This window comes from Mesoplodon densirostris, chromosome 9, assembly GCF_025265405.1.
Source record: "Mesoplodon densirostris isolate mMesDen1 chromosome 9, mMesDen1 primary haplotype, whole genome shotgun sequence".
Taxonomy (NCBI): domain Eukaryota; kingdom Metazoa; phylum Chordata; class Mammalia; order Artiodactyla; family Ziphiidae; genus Mesoplodon; species Mesoplodon densirostris.
Window position 1 is genome coordinate 107,474,906 of NC_082669.1, and position 23,804 is coordinate 107,498,709.

Here is a 23,804-nt window from a genome sequence, read left to right on the forward strand (position 1 = left end):
CTCTACTGTGCCTGCTAATCTCCTCCATTAAAGTCCCTGGCACAGTAAAGGGCTGGTTTATGAGTTTGTTGATAAGTTTGCTTCCCACTTGGTTGTTTCTCCATCTTGCAGAGCTGACAGGCTTCCTCTTTGCTCCCATGGCCTCCTGAACACGCTTCTATGGCAGCACATGTACACTTTTCATATCCATAGATTTAGTCTCTTTTCCTGTCATTTGATTGAGCTCCTTGAGCCAGGGATGTGTCTGGAGAGTCTTTGAGCCTCTGTGTCTGATACAGGGCTGGGTCCTGGTAGCTTCCTCCTTGTTGGCATAACTTGTGCCTTCCAGGAGGAAGTACACATGTTACATGTGTACTTCTGAAAATCCAGTCCCTCTCCCTCCCGCCACTTTGAGAGTCTGGGAGAGGGAGGGGAAAGAGGGGTGTCTTACCTGCGGAGTCCTCGCAAGAGCCCCCTGGGGAGTGCTTTTGCTGCCCTTGTCATTACCCACACAGCCACTAGGGAGCAGGAAAGCCCCATCCTTCCCTAGATCCGGGCCCAACCAGAATCAGCTGCCTTCCCCACAGAAGTCCATTCTCCAAAAGCTGATGTGCTGAGGATCATTTTGCAAACTCGTTGACTCAGCAAATAACCAACTGCTAACTCATCGTGGAGTTATTTGAGGCTCTGGTTTTATTCAGAGTGCTCCCCAAAGCTTCATATTTCATCTAAGAAAGAGGGAGCTTTTCTTGATCTCAGTTTACTGTGTTCTCTGTTTTGGAGAAATGGTATCCCACCAGGCCTCTGACCCTGCCTTGACCTGACCTCCACTTCTGGGAGTGACAGACACAGCTGGGATGATTGGCCATGTGGCAGGCTTCTGTCTGATGGTTTTTTTTTTTTAATTAATTAATTAATTAATTAATTATTTTTGGCTGTGTTGGGTCTTCGTTTCTGTGTGAGGGCTTTCTCTAGTTGTGGCAAGCGGGGGCCACTCTTCATCGCGGTGCGCGGGACTCTCACTGTTGCGGCCTCTCTTGTTGTGGAGCACGGGCTCCAGACGCACAGGCTCAGTAGTTGTGGCTCACGGGCCTAGTTGCTCCGCGCCATGTGGGATCTTCCCAGACCAGGGCTCGAACCCGTGTCCCCTGCATTGGCAGGCAGATTCTCAACCACTGCGCCACCAGGGAAGTCCCTGTCTGATGGTTTTGATGTGTTGATTTTATGTGAATTGACCTAGTGCCCCATGGAGGGTGGGGCTTCTTCCTGGACCTGGTCCTCCTTACTAAGAGGGTGGGGGGATGGGAGACCTTCTTTCGGTTTTCCCTCCAAGTGTAGCCGTGTCACCCCAGCCCTTGGTAGCAGTGCCAGCAGACTGAACTTGCAGACCAGAGGGGAGGGGGACCCCAGGAGACATGGCAGCCCCTCCAAGCCCAGTCCAGCCCCCCCTGCTCCTCCTTCCATGGGGTCTCTGGAAGGCTCAGCCCCACCTCAGACAATTCATAGACCCAGCCTGGAGTGACAGTGTGAGCTCAGGGGCCTCTGCACCGTGATTGAAAGTCCTCTTACACGGAGGACATTAAGCTGAGTGAAAAAAGCCAGTCACACAGGACAAATACTGTCTGATTCCAGTCACAGGAAGTTTCTAAATCATAGACACAGAAAGTAGATGGTGGTTACCAGGGGCTGGGGAGGGGGGAGGAGGATTAGCATCTAATGGGTCCAGAGCTTCAGGCTGTGGGATGGAATAGTTCTGGAACTCTTGGCACAATGTCGAGAATGCACCTGAAGCTGCTGAGCTGTACGTTTAAAGATGGCTAAGATGGTCAATTCAATGTTGCATGTGTGGGTTTTTTTGTTTGTTTTTTTAGCACAATAAAATAAAATAAGGTCTTTCTCTGTGTTTCACTTCCTTCTCTAGAAGGAAGCTTTGAACGCTTTGGCTCACAATAGGGTTTTGTTTTATGAGCTCTTTGAAAGCATCAAAGTTCTAGCATTTCAAATGTTTGTCTAGCTCCAGGAAAGCACACTTTCTCCTGGGAAGCAGCGTTGGTCCGAGGCCCCGAGTTTCTCCGGAGGGGGCGTTGGGGGAGAGCCCTCTGGAAGGCAGGAGAGGAGCTGTTACAGGAAGCTGTAAGGGCTGCTGCAGGGCAGACGGAGGGCGAGGAGTTGGTGGGAGAAGGTAAACTATGTCTTTGGGTTTTCACCCCAATCTCGGGAAAGGGCAGGGCTGAGCGGTGAAGTCTGGGATCTGCTGGGAGCAGAAACACCTGCTCCGGGCCCTCCCCCCCACCTCCCCTCCCCGCTCGCGCAAAGCCTTGAAAAGCCCCCGATTGTTCTCCGCACGGCCGCCTGTGCCGTCGGCACAGCGATCCTTCTCGAGGGACCTTTCCGAAGCTCGGCTGGGGCTCAGCCCGGGTCCCCTCAGCCCCAGCGGAGCCTCCGCCCTCCACCTCCCACCAGCCTTTGGCCGCGCCGGGTAGGTGAGCGCGGTCCCTTCGGGACCCAGACGTTCTCACCCTGTGATCTGGCATCACTTCTGAACTTCCCCTCTGACTGCATTGAAAACCTATTTCTAAAAACCTCTCCCTCCTCAGAAACACTTGTCAGGAAGATCCCGACCCTGCGAAGCTGGTCCAGACCCTGCTCTCCTCTCTCCGCGCGGCTGCTCCATCCTCCGAGGGGATAGAGTAGCCGCTTCACCCAGCCGAGCGATGCAGGGACGGAGGCGGGCGGAACCTGGAGGTTCTGAGACTGGGACCGGTCAGGGGACAGGACTGAGGTACGTGTGTGCGTGGTGGCGGTTTCTGTGCTGGACACGTAAACATGAGGATGGGAAAGGCGGCCGACGCAGGGCGGGGAGACAGCCACCTGGAGGGCTTGATTTCAGGGGCTCTGGAATGTTCCTCCCGCCCCAGCGCAGGTCTCCCCAGCCTGGGGGGGCACAGAGGTCACCCCCCTCCCCGGGGAGTCGTGTCTGTGGGCAGCCTTCCTAGAAAGAGGCGGGTCTGGGAGGGGGCTGCTCGCCCCACCCAGGGCTGAGATGAAGGCCTGGAAGAAAAAGGGGGGTAGGTCCGCTCCCCCCGCATCCTCTGACTTCACGACTGTGACACAAAGCAAACTCCCACCCTCACCCCAGGGAAGTCAGCGGGAGCTGCCTGTCTCCTTGGGAAGAAGCGGGCAGGGAAGCCGGCCGTTTGGACACTGATTTTTCACATTCACTCTCCCGATATTTCCCAGCCCTTGCACGATTAGGATTCCATTAACTGATCATTGAAAGTGGTCAGTGTTTGCCAAAAACACTCTTTCTGATTTTATCTAAATTTAAGCCTCCTGGGCTCTCACCCATGAACTCTTTTCCTTCCTCCTGCTGGGCTGGGACTGAGTTCTCTCCAGGCCGGGCTCCAGAAGCTTCTCTGACCACCTTTTTCTGTGCACCTGAACTGCCCCTGATGTGGGACAAATCCCTACATCACTGGAAGCTTTGCTTGGATGCCTGAAGCCTCGTCCCCCTTGGGCTATATCCTGGGAAGAAGGTGGAGGCTGCTTTAGAATCTCAGCAAGAGTTCAGGAGAAAGATTTTTCTTTTTCTTTTAAAGTTTTTAAAAAATTCTTGAATTTTATTTTATTTATTTTTTTATACAGCAGGTTCTTATTAGTTACCTATTTTATACGTATTAGTCAATACCAATCTCCCAGTTCATCCCACCACCACCCCCTCCCCCCTTTGTGTCCATACGTTCGTTCTCTACATCTGTGTCTCTATTTCTGCCTTGCAAACCGGTTCATCTGTACCATTTTTCTAGATTCCACATATATGCATTAATATTTGATATTTGTTTTTCTCTTTCTGACTTAGTTCACTCTGTATGACAGTCTCTGGGTCCATCCACGTCTCTACAAATGACCCAGTTTCATTCCTTTTTATGCCCAAGTAATATTCCATTGTAGATATGTACCACATCTTCTTTATCCATTCGTCTGTTGATGGGCATTTAGGTTGCATCCATGACCTGGCTGTTGAAAACAGTGCTTCAGTGAACATTGGGATGCATGTGTCTTTTTGAATTATGGTCTTCTCTGGGTATATGCCCAATAGTGGGATTGCTATGTCATATGGTAATTCTAGTTTTAGTTTTTTAAGGAACCTCCATACTGTTCTCCATAGTGGCTGTATCAACTTACAGCCACTTTTTTGAATTATGGTCTTTTTGAGTTATGGTCTTCTCTGGGTATATGCCCAATAGTGGGATTGCTATGTCATATGGTAATTCTAGTTTTAGTTTTTTAAGGAACCTCCATACCATTCTCCATAGTAGCTGTATCAACTTACATTCCCACCAACAGTGCAAGAGGGTTCATTTTCTCCACACCCTCGCCAGCATTTATTGTTCATAGATTTTCTGATGATGCCCATTCTGACCAGTGTGAGGTGATAACTCATTGTAGTTTTGATTTGCATTTCTCTAATAATTAGTGATGTTGAACATATTTTCATGTGCCTCTTGGCCATCTGTATATCTTCTTAAGAGAAATGTCTATTTAGGTCTTCTGCCCATTTTTTTTTTTTTTTTTGCGGTACACGGGTCATGTGGGATCTTCCTGGACCAGGGCACGAACCCGTGTCCCCTGCATCGGCAGGCAGACTCTCAACCACTGTGCCACCAGGGAAGCCCAAGGTGAAGCTTCTTGAGCAGGTGCACGTGCTTCCTTTGCTACCTTCTCTGATTCCTTCCTCACACTCCTGTGACACTCTTCTTGAAAGAGGAGTGAACTTTCAAATAGCTACGCAGAAAAGGGGCTTTTCTCCTTCACTTTCTTCAGCTGTGCTTCTTTATTTTTCAAGTTTGTTTCCTTTATCTTCCTTGTTTGTATCCTGGGGCCCTATTATTGTATAAAAATACAAATCCTATGTATTTTTAATCTACAGTGTTTTGTGTATATATCATTTTCTCAGTTGTGTAAATAACATTTTCTCAGTTGTCAGACATGACTTACATATATGATAAATAAACTTCAATCTGTTGAAAAAAAACAGAAACAGAAGGTACTTTCTTGTTGTTCCTCTATCCACTCTGTTTGTGAGTTGAACATTGTTGGGTTGCTTTTTGTCCCAGCAGAACCAGTGGAAACCTGTGTCAGGAGAGAGAGTCAGAGCCGGGCTGCTCCATGTTGGAACTGAGGCTTCTTCTTTTAGGGAAACATGGCGCAGGGAAAAGTGCCACAGGAAACACCATTCTGGGCAAAGCTGTGTTCAAGTCCAGGTTCAGTGAGCAGATGGTGACTAAAACGTGCCAGAGAGAGAGTGGGGCCACGCAGGGGTGGGAGGTTGTGGTCATCGACACCCCTGACCTTTTCTCCTCAATAGCTTGTGCCAATGACAAGGAAGGCTACATTGAGCGCTGCCTGGAGCTCTCGGCTCCCAGCCTTGACGCCTTGCTTCTGGTAATTCCCATCGGCCATTATAAGGTGGAGGACAGAGAAACAATCAAGGGCATCCAGAAGGTGTTTGGAGCTAAAGCCAGGAAGCACATCATTATAGTCTTTACTTGGAAAGATGATTTGATGGGTGGCTTGCTGGAAGATTACATTGAAAGTGACGAGTCTGTTAAGGACTTGGTTCAAAACTATGGCGGCCGATACTGCGCTTTCAACAACAAGGCAATTGAGGATGAGCGGGACGCCCAGGTGAAGGACCTCCTCTGCAAGGTCAGGTGTTTGGTGGATGAGAACCAAGGACCATACTGGGTGAACTTCAGAAATGAAGACAGTGGATTCCAGGTGAGGATTCTTGTGAAGGTCTCCAAGGGTCTCTGTTGTTAGAGCTAGCGGAATAAAGGCACAAGTAAGTGAAATGTTGCATAGGCTTTGTTTAAAGGGATATTTATCTGTAAACTGGAAAGATGAGGCTACTTGGAGTATTATACTTTATTGGCGAATTGATGGATATATTTAAGAGCTTATCTGACTTTACCCCTCATAGTACTGGACACATAAATGACTCATTAGACCCTCTCTTCCCTTGGCTTCAGTAAAACTATCCTCTTCTGGTTTTTTCCTCCTCGCTTGCACTCCAGAGAGCGCTGAGTCCACCTGACAGCTGGCATCTTCAGGGCTTGGTTCTCGCCTTTCCTCCCTTCTCTATACTTGTGTCCTCAGGTGATTCCACATTTTTACAGCTTTGAGCTTCATCTGTTGCTAGTAGTTTCCAAATTAGTAACTCCAGTCCAGGTCTTTCCTCTTGAGTTCTGACTCCTTTGTCCGTCCAATTGCTACTTGACATTGCTCTCTTAAAGAATCTCAGAGTTAACATGTCCAGACTTTTGTTTTTCCCTCTTGAATCTCTGAGACTTCAGTTTTCCTCTCGGCTCTGTCAATGGCTGTCCTGCTCATCATGCTCTTCAAACCTAAGCCCAGATGTCAGCTTTGATACCACAGCCAGCTTGCATCTGATTTCCAGGAGATCATCGTCTTGTGTGATTAAGGCACCTGGAATCCGCCTGCTTCTCTCTGTCTCCACTACCACCATCTGGTCCAGGCCAACCTCTTTTCTTGCCTGTACTATTTTACACATATTTGCATAACAATTTTCCTCTCATTTATTCTTGTGCCTTACCCTCCCCACCCCCATCCATTTCACACACAATAGCCAGAGTGATATTTTAGTTGATTTTAAAACTTCTGATTTCATGCCAATTTAAATGTTGGGAGTGAGGCTTCCCCAGGCAGGTGAAGGGGATGTGAATTATGTCTCATTGTCTCCAAATCTTACTGGATCTCACGTTTGAAGAAGCTTCATCTCTATACTGGGGGTACAGTAAGGGAAGAAGACATTGGAGATACATGGGGAGCTTGATTTCCAATCTCCTCCCTGCCCCTGTCCCTCAAACGCACCGCACAGCTATCACTTGACTAGTTTCTTCTTCCAGGGAGTCCAGAAGCTTTTCTTAAGCTTCTGGATTTTCTCCAGGAATAGCAGGAACTCTGGGAGACACTGGAAAGAATTACTTTTACTACTGGGGACTGTGGAGAAGTAAAGTTAGAAAGTGCTTCAGGAACAATGCCTGGGTTAGATGGCATTTGTGGGGCTCCTCTGAGTGAGAACAAAACCCACCTTCTTACTTCTGGGAAACCTGTTGCAGCAGCAGCGGGGTCTCAAGGTCAGCTTCATCATAGACAGGACTACACATGCCAGCAACGACCATGACCATGACCATGACCATGACGTTCATTTGACCACATCCTAATCATGGAATTACTCTGAATTATATATTGTGTCTCCATTCCTTTACTTTGTGAAAAGCTGAGATTTTAGATGTGTGTGCATCATATTCCTCTTTATTTTCTTTCTAGAATTGTGTGAATGAAGCTACATCTCAGAGGGAGGACCATCCACATGGTAAGATAATTCTTAAAAAAATGTTAAGCTCATATCTGTATTCTTTTGAATGTATCATGCATCAAAATGAAGTGGAAAAATTATCTAGATAAGTCAGAACAAAAATGCACCCTGGAGCCCTACCTCAGGTTGGTGCCCACAATCTGTCTCCCAGGGAACTGCTAACACTTGTGAGTAGGTGCAGCCCCAGCAGAGGTTCTGGACACCACGCGGGTGTCCCTGGCCTTCCCTGAAATGTTACAGAGCTGGGCTTGTCTCTTGCAGCTTCTTTCCTGACTCAGCCTCTTCTCCCCAGCCTGGGACCCAGCACTACCCAATTTTGGACTCCTACCGGGAGGCAGAAATCACTTCCTCATGGATAACACTAAACAGAATAACACCCGCAGAACTCAGTGATGGAGCTCAGTATCTGTGTGATGATTGCCATTAATGGTGCATCATGCACACTGCACAAGTCAATACACATAGATCTACCTTGTTCTGTTCGGTGGACGTAATATGGTCCATGATATGGGCATATGCGACAAACTCACCCATCTCTTTGTTGTTGGACTTGCAGGTTATTTCCGGGCCAGCTCTGTGCAAGAACTGAATATTTCGCAGTGAATAAGATAGATGAGGGCTTCCCTGGTGGCGCAGTGGTTGAGAGTCCACCTGCCGATGCAGGGGACGCGGGTTCATGCCCTGGTCCGGGAAGATCCCACATGCCGCGGAGCGGCTGGGCCCGTGAGCCATGGCCGCTGAGCCTGTGCGTCCAGAGCCTGTGCTCCACAACAGGAGAGGCCACAACAGTGAGAGGCCCGCGTACCACAAAAAAAAAAAAAAAAAAAAAAAAAAAAAAAAAAGATAGATGAGGTCTCTGTCCTTGTAGGACTTCCCAAAATAATAATTAAAATTAAAATTTTAATGATAATTATTGCAACTGACATTATATGCTGGGAGATATATATATATATATATATATAATATAAATTATTCAATCCTAGTAGCATATAAATATAATCCTCATAACATCCTCACAATATAGCCCTTAATAACAATCCTATAAAGAAGGTGTTATTTTTATTATTTTCGTTTTACAGTTGAGTAAATTTTGCCAGAAATACGTGAACTTAGACAGCAGTAGGGGGTTAAAATTCTGTTGATGCCCGTCAGCCAAGACCCCCAGGGATATTCCTGTTACTGAACAAAACTGGGTGGAATGGCTTGTGGCAGTGAGGGAATATAGCACATCATGGAGACCAAGGAGCATCTCAGAATGAGGGTGTTGGCGAAGACTTTTTATAGGATGTGGGTTTGTGTGAGGTGATTTGGGGGGAAGTAGAAACTCTCCCAAGGCAACCTAACACGGACATGGTGTCACTAGCATTGCGGCTGCTTTCTTTAAATGCTGTGTTCTTTCCCCTTCCCAGACTTGGGGCTCAGACGCTAAGTATCATCCACTCTGATAGTGCCCTGGATGATACAGACTCAGTGACTATCCTTGTAACTGTGGGCTCTGTCATGTGCCCAGTGGGTCTGGTATTGACTTGGGATCATGGGAGAAGTGGTGGGGACAGTGTATGTGTGGAGAGACAGTTATGTGGTGCAGGTTATTACAGTAATTTACTGAGATAATTTACATAGAGTGAAATGCACAAATCTTAAGTGTACACCTCGAGGGTTTTTTACATATCTACACATATGTGACCATCATCTAGATAAAGATATGGGGCATTTCCATCACCTTAGAAGTTCTTACTGTCCCTCCCCAAAGGGAACCACTCTCCAGACTTCTATCCACATGGATTAATTTTGTGTGTTCTTGAACTTCAGAAAATGACATCATGTAGCACGTGGTTTTGTGTCTGGCTTCCTTCACTTAGCGTGTTTTGGTGATCCATCCAGGCTGCATATCAGTACATCACTTTTTGTTAAATTGTTGAGTTGTATTCTATTTTATGAATATACCACTGAGATGCATTTTTTTATTTAAGTTTTAAAAAATTTAATTATTATTTTTTTATTTGATTGGCCGCCCTTCACGGCATGTGGGACTCCCGGTTCCCTGACCAGGGATCGAACCCGTGCCCCCTGCAGTGGAAGCACTGGACCACCAGGGAAGCCCCCCACTAAGATGCATTTTAAACTCCTTCTGCCCAGTTCTGCCTTAGCCCACGAACTTCACGCCCCAGTAGTTAACTTCGGTAGCAAAATAAGAGGAGTCCTGAGGCTCAAGACCAGTGAAGGCCAAGTTTAATATTTTCATGTTCCTGGGAAATCTTAAGCCCTTTACACCTCTCTTAAGTTGCTCATGGCCCTTTTCATGGCTTTCACTTTGATGGGTAGCTTCTGACTGGGTCTAGAGTTCTACTGGTTCAGAGGACCACTGCCATTCTCTATAAAAACTGACAAGAGGGCTTCCCTGGTGGCGCAGTGATTGAGAGTCTGTCTGCCAATGCAGGGGACGCGGGTTCGTGCCCCAGTCCGGGAGGATCCCACATGCCGCGGAGCAGCTGGGCCCGTGAGCCATGGCCTCTGGGCCCGCACGTCTGGAGCCTGTGCTCCGTGCTGGGAGAGGCCACAATGGTGAGAGGCCCACGCACCCAAAAAAAAAAAAAAAAAAAAAAAAAACTGACAAGAGATTTGTAAAACCTCAAAAGAGATTTATGAGAAATCCTAAAACCTGTCCACATCTCTGTATTCAAATATAAGAAGAGACTCTGAATCTGTCCTTTTGTCCCAGGGTCAGGGGAGGAGCATCACCAGGCTACAGGATGTGAGCCGAACCATGAGCCGTCAGCCCTGAAGGTCCTGCTTGTGGGGAAGCATGGTGTGGGAAAAAGTGCAGCCGGAAACAGCCTTCTGGGGCAGCGGGTCTTTGAGACCCAATACAGTGAAAAGCCAGTAACCCAGAGGTGTAAGTCTGAGAGCAGAACCTGGAGAGGGAGGAAAGTTTTGATCATCGATACTCCAGACTTCTCATCTCCAAAGGATGTTGAACAAGACCTTGTGAACAACACCTTTCCAGGTCCCCACGCCTTCCTGCTGGTGACCCCACTGGGCTCTTTCAATGAGAGAGATCGCATGGTGCTGAATACCATCCACAGCATTTTTGGAGATAAATACATTGAGTACATGATTGTTCTCCTCACCAGGAAAGAAGATCTAGGGAATCAGGATCTAGACACGTTCTTAAAACTCAGAGCTAAAGGGCTCTGCAGGCTCATCAAGGCATGTGAAAACCGATGCAGCCTCTTCAACTATAGAGCAACGGGGGAAGAGGGGCAGTGCCAGGTGGATGAGCTCCTGCAAAACATTGTGAGCGTGGTACAGCGGAACGGGGGCAAGCCTTGCACCTTCAGGGGGAAAGGTAAACGCTGTCCAGAAAACCTTTTCTGCACACTTAAAACTAGATATAAATGCACAAGAACTTTATTTTCTGAAGGGCATAGCGGAGGTCAAAAGGACAGGTCTCTTCTATTAACCGACTCTTTCTCCTTTCTGTCTCAAATCTTACTAAATGTACGTGCCTGTGCATGCACTGTCCGGACCTGGTCTTTCATTTTCTCCTGACTTTTCTCCCAGCTCTTCAACTGGATGGTGAGCCTCTTGAGGGAAGGAGTCGGCCTTTTCCAGTCTCTTGTCTTCCCCACAGCGTATCTGTTGCCCAGGGCTTAGCACTCAGTGCTGGTGCTGAGATGGTCCCGGTTCATTGGTGTTTCCCTTCCCTTCTTCCTCCTGTCTCCTCTCCTTCCCCCATACCCCACCTCTTCCTTTCCTCCCTGCCCTCTGCCTTTCTTGACCTCTTTGTTTACTCTCTTGGTTCTTTACTCTTCCCTCTGTTGGAGAAGGGGGGCTGTTTTGACCGGACAAGGACAGGGAGCCTGAATGCTCATGATGGTCATACCCCACATGGCACTAGGTGGACTTTATTAGTCCAGCCACACTACCTTACCTACTGCTTAAGCAGAAGTCCTCTTGCAGTCCACTCAGTGCTACAAATTCTATTGACCTGAGCTGAGATTCTTCCCATTCTACTCACCCCATTCTCTTCTGCTTCAAAGACCCTCACCTAGGAAGAACATCAGGCCAAAAGGAGCATATCTGTTTGTTGTGCCCTTTCACGTACTTAATGAGGAGCCAAGTGCTGGCTCCCCATTGAGAATTTCAAGTTATGAAACACTCGATTGTGCTGTTTACCTGGAAGCAAGACTTAGAGACTGGGCAGCTTGAAAATTATGTCAAAAACACAGATAACAGATATCTTAGGGACATAATTGAAAAACGTAAGGGGAGATATTGTGCTTTTAATAACAAAGAAACTGGCCAAGCCAGGGAAGAGCAGACAAGGGAGCTTTTGTCAGAGGTTAGTAACCTAAAGCCTCCTAAAAGCACAGACATGTGGGAAAGTCAGGAGGGGCTGCGTGGAGGAAGCACGATTTGAAACAGGCTTTGGAGACTGGGTAGAGTTTGGATGGCTGAGTACAAAGCTCCAGAGAGTACACTAGCAACTTGAAGCAAGGAGGTAGAACTGAGCATCTACTTGTGAGAGGACAAAGGGGCGTGGTCTTGATGGAGATGTGGGATGGGGAGTTTAGACCAGATTGCAGAGGGGGTGAGAACCACACCCTCCGAGGGCATGGAAGAGGGACTTAATCTATTTTTTAATCCTGTATGTTTAACTGTGAGATTGTCGGTTCAGGATAAGCAATTGAATAATTTCTCCCAGAAGGAAGAACGTGGGATGGGCTTTCCTCTCTCTTTGTTTTGAGGCAGATATCAGTAACTTGGTACAAACTCACAATCGAGAACTGTGAGACCTGAATGGAAGAAAGAGATCACAGTACAAGTGCGAAGTCATAAGGAAAACCCCAGTAATACATATTGTAAGATCTTTGTGCATCTATCATCTCATTTATAGGGAAATTTATTCTCCACTATTGACCCCCCACAGAACAGTGTTAGTGGAGATTCATTATTATAACCAGGGAGTGCCTTTTGACTCATTGATGAAAGATACAATTAGACACAATTAAGAGTAATGTGGTTTTTAGATATATATGTATATATGTATAACTGAATCATCTTGCTGCACACCTGAAACACTGTAAATCAACGGTACTTCAGTAAAAAAAGATTAATATGGTTTTAACGAGAAATGAATTTTAGCACGATCCAGCTGAAGGAACTGGTAATCCATTAATGACACATGTAGTTGTTTTTTCAAGAAAAGTCAATTCTATGGAAAAATTTTTCAAATACATCAAGGAGATTTTGCTACAGTTAGCATTAATTGGCAGTAGGAAGGCATAGTCAGAGCAGGAACAGAAGACAGAGATGAGGTGTATGCACTGGACCCGGCTAAGCAGGTGAAGAGTAATGAAGCCACTGGCACTCACAGGGTATCAGGAAGTCAGAGAAGCTACCAGAAGAAGGAAGCAGAGTAAATTCAGAGTTGGGTACAGTGCTGTGTCAACGGATGAGCGCTGAGCAGAGACTGTGGTCCACGTCCTGCTTCTGAGTTTACAGACTGTGTAATTTTGACAGGCTGTTCCAGTGCTTGGGGATGGAACTTTCTGAGCATCCTCTGCTGTAATTCATGGCAATAGTCTTGAGATGAAAGTTGTAGCCAGATCAGCCCGTGGTCACGAATCTTTCCTGCTTTCTCTTCCGCAGAATCCCTGTGCATTATCCTCGTGGGGAGGAGTGGAAATGGGAAGAGCGCCAGTGGGAACAACATCCTTGGGAGGCCGGAGTTCCACTCCCAGCTGGGAGCACAGCTGGTCACCAAGACATGCCAGAGCGGCTGGAGGGTGTGGGATGGCCAGGATGTTGTGGTTGTGGACACTCCCCTGCCCTGCCTGGTGTCCGGAGCTGAAGGGGGTCCATCCCAGCTCGATGAGGAGGTCAAACGCTGTTTGTCCTACTATAAAGAAGGGAGTACGGTTCTGGTCCTGGTATTACAGCTAGGACGGATCACACAAGAGGACAAAAAGGCAGTGGCGGAATTAAAGACCATCTTTGGAGAGGAAGTTATGAAATACACGATTGTGCTGTTTACCCGGAAGGAAGACTTAGAGACTGGGAAGCTTGAAAATTATGTCAACACAGATAACAGATATCTTAGGGACATAATTGGAAAATGTAAGGGGAGATATTGTGCTTTTAATAACAAAGAAACTGGCCAAGCCAGGGAAGAGCAGGCAAGAGAGCTTTTGTCAGAGGTTAGAAACCTGATAAAGTGCCGTGGACAGCATGAATATCCCCATCCATGGGGGAATGTAGGCAAAATAATGAAAAATTTTCAGCCCCCAAAATTACTAAATAATTTAAAAAGTACATTACTATAAAATTACTAAATAACTTAAAGGGTAAGTTATTGTAGGAAGCCCCACATTACTAAATAATTTAAAAGGTAAGTTGCTATAGCAAGCTGAAATGCCTGGGGTCTCTTTAAATTAGAGATACCCTCAGGCTACAAGCATGGGGGGGCATGGTAGGACTGGTGGGATGGGAAGAGGGTCCATGGCTTTGAGGGCTTGAGAGGTAAATGCATATCACAGTGTGGTGCTTCAGCTCTTTGTAGGTAAATAAATTGTCAGGCTGGGGCAGGTAGTAGGGGATAATAAAGGAGAAAGAAAAAATAAGGTGGGGAAATCTGGGCAAAGGCTTCAGAGATTAATTAGGCTGATATTACGGATCAGAATCAAATCACAAGAATCACTGCATCTGTGTAGGCAGATTGGAATCAGGACAGACACTGGGACTGAGGCCAAGGCCGGCCTGAGGTCAGAATACAGAGAGTCACACAAGAACCAGAGGATTCAGATACATGAAGGTAAGACAGTGTCCAGTCAACTCCTGGATGTGGCAGAATGGAGAAGCTGGACTCCTGTGGGCCTCTGTGATGCCCAGCACTGCTTGCCAGGTGCCCTGAGCTCTCCACCTCCACTGGGGCGGCACTCAGGGCCTTCCTTTCTTCCCACGATGGCTACTCCTTCCTTCTGTCCCCAGTCCAAGCTGGAATGGAAAGTGGGGCCCAGTCTACCTCCCTTTGCTGCCCCTGAGGAAATGAACAGGAGTCTGTGAAGTATCAAAAGATTTTACTGCCAGTCATTCACAGTGCAATAGACTAGAACCAAAATGAGAAGCATGGTAAAATTGCCAAGATGAGACGATCTTGCAAAAATTTAAAATTCTAAGTAAAATTCTAGGTTTCCTCTAGAAAAAGTTATTGAAAACTCCTTTATACTTCTCTCTCTCTTTCTCTTTCTTTTTCCCTCTCTCCCCCACCCACCTTGTCCCTGAGGTTTAGGAATTAGGTTAAAACTCAAAGAGGTCAAATAATAATGGCTTAAGCACATTAGGGGTTTATAGTGTCTTAACATTAAGAAGTGCAGGAGTAGGCGGTCTGGGACCAGTGTGGCATCAACGTTCCAGCTTCTTTCTGCCTTTCTGCCCACACCCGTCGGCATGCAGCCTCCATACTTAAGGTTGCTTCTTACGGTTCCAAGATGGTGGTGTCCTACTCACGGCTGAGCAGGTTATATTGAGAGCTGCCTGGTGTGGGTGACATATGAGAATTATGGAGTCTTCTCCCAGTTAGATGTAAGGTCAGATGTTTTCAATATTAACCGCTTTACACATGCTTTGAGGACATGATCTATGTCATCATCTGCTTTTTTAAAATTTCAAAGTATCAGGTTACCTCAAGATTAACCCATTTATAAGAGCATGGACTGTCACCATTAATACTTTTGTACTCTGCATAACCCTTAATATGACAAATTCTGGTAAGTGTGTATAAATATATTCAGTTGAGTGAAATAATAAAGATGAATTATATTATGAATTCACGTCCTCCTTCTGATTCCTATTTTTCTGACTTGGGGGAAGAGCATGCTTCCATGGAGAGGAAATGAAAATGTTTAAATACCTTGACTCTGGTGACGTTTTTGCATCTTTGATGCCTGAAGACCTTTAAACTGGGTGACAGTCACTTCACTAGGCCTCTGCCAGTTCAGGAATCTTCTACTCTGAGCATGTCATTACAGCAAGGACAAACAGATGTAAGCAGTATTAGAGCCAGGTACATGGGAAGAATAAAGTCTAGAAGACATTCTGTGCCTCTTCCCAGAGCTTCCCTTCAGCTTGAAGGCAGGAACAAATCCCAGAGTAGTACCCATGATTAAGCAGGTGACACTGGACCTGCATGAGGTGGGGAATGTGTGGGCTGAGCAATGTGATGTGCATTGCCAGAGGAGAGAAGAAACAGGCAGGAAGAATATTTGAAGAAATAATGGCTGTGAACTTCCAAAATTTGATGAAAACCATTAATGTACACATCTAAGAAACTCAGTGAACTTTAAGTAGGATAAATTCAAAGAGACCCACACCCATTATAATCAAACTACAAAAGACAAAGAATCTTAAAAACAGCAAGAGAGAAGTGACTCATAACCTACAAGGGATCCTCAACAAGATTAACATCTGATTTCTCATCAGAAACCATAGAAACCAGTGGTCCATAGGATGGTATATTCAAAGTGCTGAAAGAAAAGACTATCGACCCCACATTCTTTATCTAGCAAAACTGTTCTTCAAAAATTAAGAAGAAATTTAAAACATCCCCAGATAAAGGGAAATGGAAAGAATTTATTACTTGCAGGGCTACCCTACAAGATAAGATCCTGAGAAAAAAGAACAAAGCTGGAGGTATCACGTTTCCTGACTTCAGACTACACTACAAAGCCACAGTAACCAAAACAGTATGGTACTGGCACAAAAACAGACGCATAGATCAATGGAATAGATGAGAGGGCCAAAAAATAAACCCATGCACATATGGTCAATTAATCCATAACAAAAGAGGCAAGAATATCCAATGAGGAAAAGGCAGTCTCTTCAATAAGTGGCATTGGGAAAACTGCACAGTTGCATGTAAAAGAATGAAATTAGAACATTTCCTCAAACTGTATACGAAAACAAACTCAAAATGGATTAAGTATCTAAATGTAGTACTGGAAACCATAAAAATTGTAGAAGAAAACATAGGCAGAACACTCTGACATAGCCTTAGTAATAGTTTTTTGAATCTGTCTCCTCAGGCAAGGGAAACAAAGCAAAAATAAACTAACGGGGCCTAATTAAACTTAAAAATTTTGCACAGCTAAGGAAACCATCGACAAAACAACAAGACAACCTACTTAATGGGAGAAGATATTTGTAAATGACGTGCCCAAAATACATAAAGAAATCATACAACTCAATATAAAAAAACCCACAATCAAACCATCCAATTAAAAAATAGGTTGAGGGCTTCCCTGGTGGTGCAGTGGTTGAGAGTCCGCCTGCCGATGCAGGGGACCGGGTTCATGCCCCGGTCTGGGAAGATCCCACATGCCACAGAGCGGCTAGGCCCGTGAGCCATGGCCACTGAGCCTGCGCGTCCGGGGCCTGTGCTCTGCAATGGGAGAGGCCACAACAGTGAGAGGCCTGCGTACCGCAAAAAAAAAAAAAAAAAAAAAAAAAAAAAAAAAAAAATAGGTTGAATTCTTATTGACACAAATATGTAGAAATTAAACAACATATTCCCAAATAACCAATGGGCCAAAGAAGAAATCACAAGGGAATTTAGAAAATATTTTGAGATGAATGAAAATGAAAACATACCAAAACTTAGGAGATGCAGCTAACACAATGATGCTTAGAGGGAAATATAAAGCTGTAAATGCCTTTATTAAAAAATCAGTAAAGTAACCTTCCACCTTAAGAAATCAGAGAAAGAGCCACTAAACATAAAGCAAGTGGAAGAAAGGATATAATAAAGAACAGAGTAGAAATAAATGAAACAGGCAATAGAAAAGCAATAAAGAAAATGAACGAAACTACAACTTGGTCCTTTGGAAAAAAATCAACAAAATCAACAAATCTTTAGTTAGTCCAATCAATAAATAGAAGGCTAAAATTACTAAAATCAGTAATGAAAGAGAATACAGTGCTACTGACCTTACAGAAATGAAAAGAACATAAGGAAAAACTAAGAACAACTGTATGCCAACGTATTAGATAACTTGGGTGAAATGGACAAATTCCTAGAAAGACACAAACTACTGAAAGTGACACAAGTTGAAATAAAATCTGAATATACCTATAACCTGTAAGTAAGAGATTAAATTAGCAATTAAAATAACTGCCCCCAAAGAAAAACCATATGGCTTCACTGGTGAATTCTACTAAACATTTAAAGAAGAATTAACACCAATACTTCTCAAACACTTTAAAAAAATAAGAGAGGAGGAAGGACTTCACAATTTTTCCATGAGGTCAGTATTACCCAGACAAAGATATTACAAGAAAAGGAAATTACAGACCAATATCCCTTACGAACATAGACATAAGAACCCTCAACAAAATACTAGCAAATAGAATACAGCAACTTATAAAAAGAAGTATGTACTTGGATTTATCCCAGGAATGCCAGGTTGGTTCAATATATAAATATCAATCAATGTGTTTTACCTTATTAGTAGAATGAAGGGCAAAAGTCACATGATCATCTCAATAGATGCAGAAGAAAAGTTTGACAAAATCCAACACCCATTTAATGATAAAAACACTCGATAAACCGGGAAGAAATATAGTCATGATATTCTGCTGATTATCCTTTTATGCTTCTCAAACTGCCCTCACAAATTCCAGACTCCTTGGTATTTAAAGCAAAGCTCTTCATGTGGGGGCATCCATCTAGATCTCCACTATTCTCACTCCTATAGTCAGACCCAAGCGTCCTGCCCTTCTCCCTAAATTGCTTCCTACAGCAGCTCTCGCACTTCTCCCAGTTCCCCCATCTCCCCAGACATACACACACACGCTGTGGATGACTACCCCAATTCATCATGGAGGTTTAAGGATTCATCTTAAATCTCATCTCTTTCTTAAGGAAAGTTTCCTGATCCACCCAAGGCTGACTCATGTGCCCCTATTTGATTCTGTCATGTTCTATGCACAGCCAGATCAGTGCTTGCTATTTCTTGTGTGTATCCCCAAGTATATTATAAAATCCTTGGTGACAGAAGCCTCCTTGTTAAATTATATCCTGATATTTAATACGTCCAAAGCCCTCAATTTATAATTTGTCACTCAGATGCCAGCTGAGATCCCCCGTTCCTTGATGAACTGGTGAAATTTGGTCCAAGCTATAATTACACAAATGTAAGAGTTCAAAGTCCTCCCCACTATTTCCAAGAGTTCTCTTTACTTCTTCTTCAGCTTTTTCTCTGTTTCCTCATTCCTATGAAATTTTGCATTGTTTCTATTTCAGCCTATGACTCTAATGCAGTGTTTTTACTGTTTTTTAAAAAAACAGCATTCACACACAATTATTCATATTCAGCCTTTCCTTTCTTTTTTCAGTTTTAGAAACTTTACCAGAGGTTCTGCAGAGTACAAGAGTCAGCACACAGAATTCTTCTCCCTTTTTGATCACTCTCTTTTCCTTGGTCTCCTCTCTTGAAAAAAAAAAAAATTTAAGACGTTTTAACACCTGTGTGTGAGATTCTGTAACTTAGTAGATAATGACATCTCTCTTTTAGTTCATCAAGCTTTAGTTAAACAAACAAAAAAACCTTACTCCTCATCCTTCCCACATTATATTGAAAGGTTGGAAAAATCAATTGAACAAACATTGACACATTTCCCGAGTATTCAGAATATTAAATAAACTAAGATGAACATCAAATGTGGACCAAAGAATATTTGAGCTACTCCATCAAGTTTAACAAGAAGATATATTTGTATTTATTTCTGGTATCCAACTTGTTTTCTATGAATATTTAAAAGACTCAATTCTAAATCTTCTAGCTCCTGGAGAAGGTCTGTCTCTTTTCGAATTTTCTCCAACTGTTGTTTTTTGGTTTTTTTTGTTGTTTTTTTTTTTGCTGTACGTGGGCCTCTCACTGTTGTGGCCTCTCCCGTTGCAGAGCACAGGCTCCGGACGCGCAGGCTCAACGGCCATGGCTCACGGGCCCAACCGCTCCGCGGCATGTGGGATCTTCCCAGACCGGGGCACGAACCCGTGTCCCCTGCATCGGCAGGCGGACTCTCAACCACTGCGCCACCAGGGAAGCCCCTTGATTGCTTTTGAGACAGGCTGGGACCTGAGACCTTCTGCTGGGACCTGAGACCCTTTGCTACAATGCTGCAAACATTGCACCTGGACACACCTCTCCTCAAGCTACAAAATACAAAGAAACTATATGGGACTAAAAATAACTGCGTGCATGCGCAGTTGGGGCAAATTCTGGCCCCAAAGGATACAAAGAGACCAAAAAAACTAAAAACCAAAAAACCACAACTGCCACTTTTGAAGAGCCTGGAGCAAAAACAGGGTGTTGGGAGCAAAAGCAAGCCACTGTGCATGCCCCAAGCACTCAACGCCACCACAGGGGTGGGCAAAACATCTAAGCCACCCCTCTGGCCCGACCCCCAGACACGTTCCTACCCTCACCCCATATAAGAAACAAGTTGCCCCCCTCAGGGAGCGAGCAAGCAAGGGAACCTGCCTTGTGTTCTCCCCCCCGCTGCTGCAGCAGGGGCCCTGATAAAGCCTTGCCTGAATTTCTCGTTGGGCCTCTGGTCAATTTCTATTGACTGGGGAAGGTCAAGAACCCTGGTCCCTAACACCTTCAGTTTCTTCTCTAGGTTCCTGACTTTCCCCCCCTTTATCTCAAGGTCTCATGATGTTGACTGAGAGAAGATATTTTGTGATGTGCTTCCTGTTTTGCAGCTTTTGGCCTCATTCTTCTTTATTTTGTAGGGGCTGTTTATGATAATGGCTTGTTATTTTGCCTTTGTGGTTTCATATTCTGGGGTGGTTTCTCATGCAGCTTGAGAAGAGTGCTTGTTTGTTTCTTAGAGCTGGATTTCTAAAAGTCATTCCAATCTTGGCTCTTCACTGGGTTCTTCACTGGGTACTTCACTTAGAACTGCTTTGTAAATTACTGATTCCACTGGAAATACTAAGAAAATTTTTGCTAAGAAAGCGGCTGTATTTCTGCATTTGATTACAGGTTGTGCCTATGCAAAACAAAGCTGGTAGAATGCAGTTACATTGTGCCCCTCCTCATCTGGGCACCAACCAAAGTCTGTAAAATTAGAGGCCACTGGTTTGAAAATATCTTTTTTTACACCTCACACCTCCCTTTGTCTCCTTGATTTCCAAACCCATATAGTACTAATATGGCTGTATGAAAGCTTGCAATAGACTGCATTACAAAACCAGTTCCAAAGTGAAATTTACAATCACATAGCAAGTGGCAACAAGCAAATTTTTGCTTTGACAAAGAAGAGTTTGGGCCTCCCTGGTGGCGCAGTGGTTGAGAGTCCGCCTGCCGATGCAGGGGATACGGGTTCGTGCCCCGGTCTGGGAGGATCCCATATGCCGCGGAGCGGCTGGGCCCGTGAGCCGTGGCCGCTGAGCCTGCGCGTCCGGAGCCTGCGCGTCCGGAGCCTGTGCTCCGCAACGGGAGAGGCCACAACAGTGAGAGGCCCGCATACTGCAAAAAGAAAAAAAAAAAAAAGAAGAGTTTGGCTAGAAGGCCAAACTCATCATAAATGGGGTCATTTTTTGGTGGTTGCTTTACTGTACTTGCTTCATTTGTTGTGGTGTAGAAGGATGTTTGTTATCCACAGTTGGAAACTATTGTTTTGTCAACATCTGTGCTAGCTATTATCAGCACAGCAGTAGTTTTTACATTCTATAGCTCTGAGTTTTTATTGGCTGTAGACACTTTTTTTTTTTTTTTTTTTTTTTTGCGATACACGGGCCTCTCACTGTTGTGGCCTCTCCCGTTGCGGAGCACAGGCTCCGGACGCGCAGCCTCAACGGCCATGGCTCACGGGCCCAGCCGCTCCGCGGCATGTGGGATCTTCCCAGACCGGGGCATGAACCCGCATCCCCTGCATCGGCAGGCAGACTCTCAACCACTGCGCCACCAGGGAAGCCCAGCATTGATCTTTTTTGCCAATTAAATTTATATGTAATATATAATCTAATATAGTCATAATTTATTTATAACATTTCCAACATTTTATTGTCTTTCAAGAATCTGTGGATTGACAGGGCTGGCTGGATGGTTCTGCTCCATGTGATGTTGGCTGGAGTTGCAGTTATCTGGGATCTCAATGGAGCTGCAATGTACAAGATGCATCACTCACACGGCTGGTCAGTGATGCTGGGGATGTAACCCTAGGGCCCACATGCGTGTGGTCTTTTCATACAGTTTGAGCTTCTCATAGCATGGCAGCTGGGTTCTGAGAGGGACTGTTCAAAGAACAGCTTTCCAAGAACCCCCTAGTCTTTTCAGAGAGAATTGCTTGCACCTCAGTTTCCAAAGGAGAGAAATACATATTTAAATTCCACTCCCTGGGAAGAGTATTCACTCCTTCTCATAGAATGAGGAGTAATTTAGGGGGAAGAACTTGGGGGAAAGCCTGACATTCACTGATCCAGACATTGGACTAGTGTTTTGAAACCGTGTACAAAAGTCCTCGTCTGGGCTTCCCTGGTGGCGCAGTGGTTGAGAGTCCGCCTCCCGATGCAGGGGACACGGGTTCGTGCCCCGGTCTGGGAAGATCCCACATGCTGCGGAGCGGCTGGGCCCGTGAGCCATGGCCACTGAGCCTGTGCATCCAGAGCCTGTGTTCCACAACGGAAGAGGCCACAACAGTGAGAGGCCCACATACCGAAAAAAAAAAAAAAAAAAGTCCTCATCTTTTGAAGCAAAATGCTGACTCAAGAGTGAATGTTTGGGAAATGTGAAGATGTAGAGAAAATAGCTGTTGGGCTGGGGAACTGGCAACAATTTAGACTATAATTCTGCCACATTGCAGAATCACGGAACTCCCAGTTCCCTAAAAGACATAGATAAAGGCCTGACACACATTCCTAAGTTGTTTGTACAGGAAGCTGACCCACCAGATGAAAACTGCTGACCACAAGCACATGGACCCCAGACTGGTTGGAACCAGAAGGCTGACGATGCTTGAAACTTCACCTTGATGCCAACCAATCCGAAGAACTGTCTATGAGCTGATCACACCCTGCTCCTTGAACACTATAACTCCTCACTACCCCCTCCAGGGTGGGTCACACAGTCTTGAGTCTTGAGGGCATTAGCCCACTGTGGCCTTGCCTGGCAAAGCAATAAAAGCTACTCTTTTCTACGTCACCCAAAACCCTGTCTCCACGTTTCTATTCAGCACGGGTGAACAGAGGCTGAGTTTCTGCAACGGTTTCTTTGCCTCAGATCAGGAAGCAGGCTCCACATCCCCTCTCTTGTGTTCCTGGGTCTCCCTGTGCCCATGTGCAGTCTGCTTGGTGCCCCCTGTTTCCATGCTCTAAGTTGACCAGAGAAGATCTGTTTCTGGCAGACTCAGGCTAGTCTCTCCTCCTCAGACATACTTCTCTGAGTCTCACCTGGTCTGGATGTTAGACCAGCTCTGGAGCAGCCCTCTCCCATTCAGGGAGGTGGTTTGGGAAATGCCATTATGACCTTTGATTCCTGCTGCATTTCTTCACCCCAGCACTAGGGGGCTCTGTGCTTTGGATGAAAAGGTGATAGTTGGCCCAGTTGACTTTTTTTTTTTTCCAAATCCGAAATGTATTGATTTAATATATTCATCACAAGGGCTCAACCAGAGACTTAAAATTAAAAAGCAGAAACAATGACTTGGGAGATTGGGATTGACATATATACACTAATATGTATAAAATAGATAACTAATGAGAACCTGCTGTATAAAAAATAAATAAAATTTAAAAAAATCATCTCACAAAACAACAAAACAAAACAAAAACAACAACAAAAAAACCAGAAACAAAACAAAGATGACAGTGTTACCAACCCAGGTACTTGGACACTTTAATCAATAGAAACTGATAAGAAGCCAGATAAGAAATTCAGGCAAAGTTTTATTGGGACTCATGCTACAGCAGGAGGGAGTGAGAACAAGAAACAGGTGCCCTTGCTCACTCTCCGAGGGAGGCAGGCTGGTCCCTTAAATGCGGTGAGGGTAAAGGCAGATCAGTGGGCCGGGCTGGAGGGGTGGCTTAGGTGGTCTGCCCTCCCCCTTGGTGATGCTGTGTGCAGGGATCATGCCAGTACCCTACTCAGAAGTGTATCGTACTGTTCCTAATTGCCCCGACTTCGACTGCACATGCGTGCAGTTATTGTTACTTCCTTATAGTTCCTTTGTATGCTGTTGCTGCAGTAGCTGTTTGTCCAGGTCCAAGTGCAAGCACTCTGGTAAAGCGTCCCAGGTCCCAACCTATCTCAACAGCACAGTTTCAGATACATAGTCCTATACAGAAATCAAGGAAAGGACAGACCATCTAAGGAAAATATAAAAAAGACAATACAAGGAGAGCAGCCAGACAGCTGGG

General features: G+C 45.2%; 1 protein-coding gene across 1 annotated transcript; it reads left to right on the forward strand.

Annotated features, from left to right (window-relative positions):
- Nucleotides 1–5,148: 5,148 nt before the first annotated feature.
- GIMAP8 (GTPase, IMAP family member 8) lies at nt 5,149–13,710 on the forward strand. Its single transcript, XM_060108920.1, has 4 exons — nt 5,149–5,760; nt 7,333–7,378; nt 10,104–10,730; nt 13,037–13,710. The coding sequence occupies exons 1-4, from the start codon at nt 5,149–5,151 to the stop codon at nt 13,708–13,710; spliced, it is 1,959 nt and encodes a 652-aa protein (XP_059964903.1).
- The last annotated feature ends 10,094 nt before the right edge of the window (nt 13,711–23,804 follow it).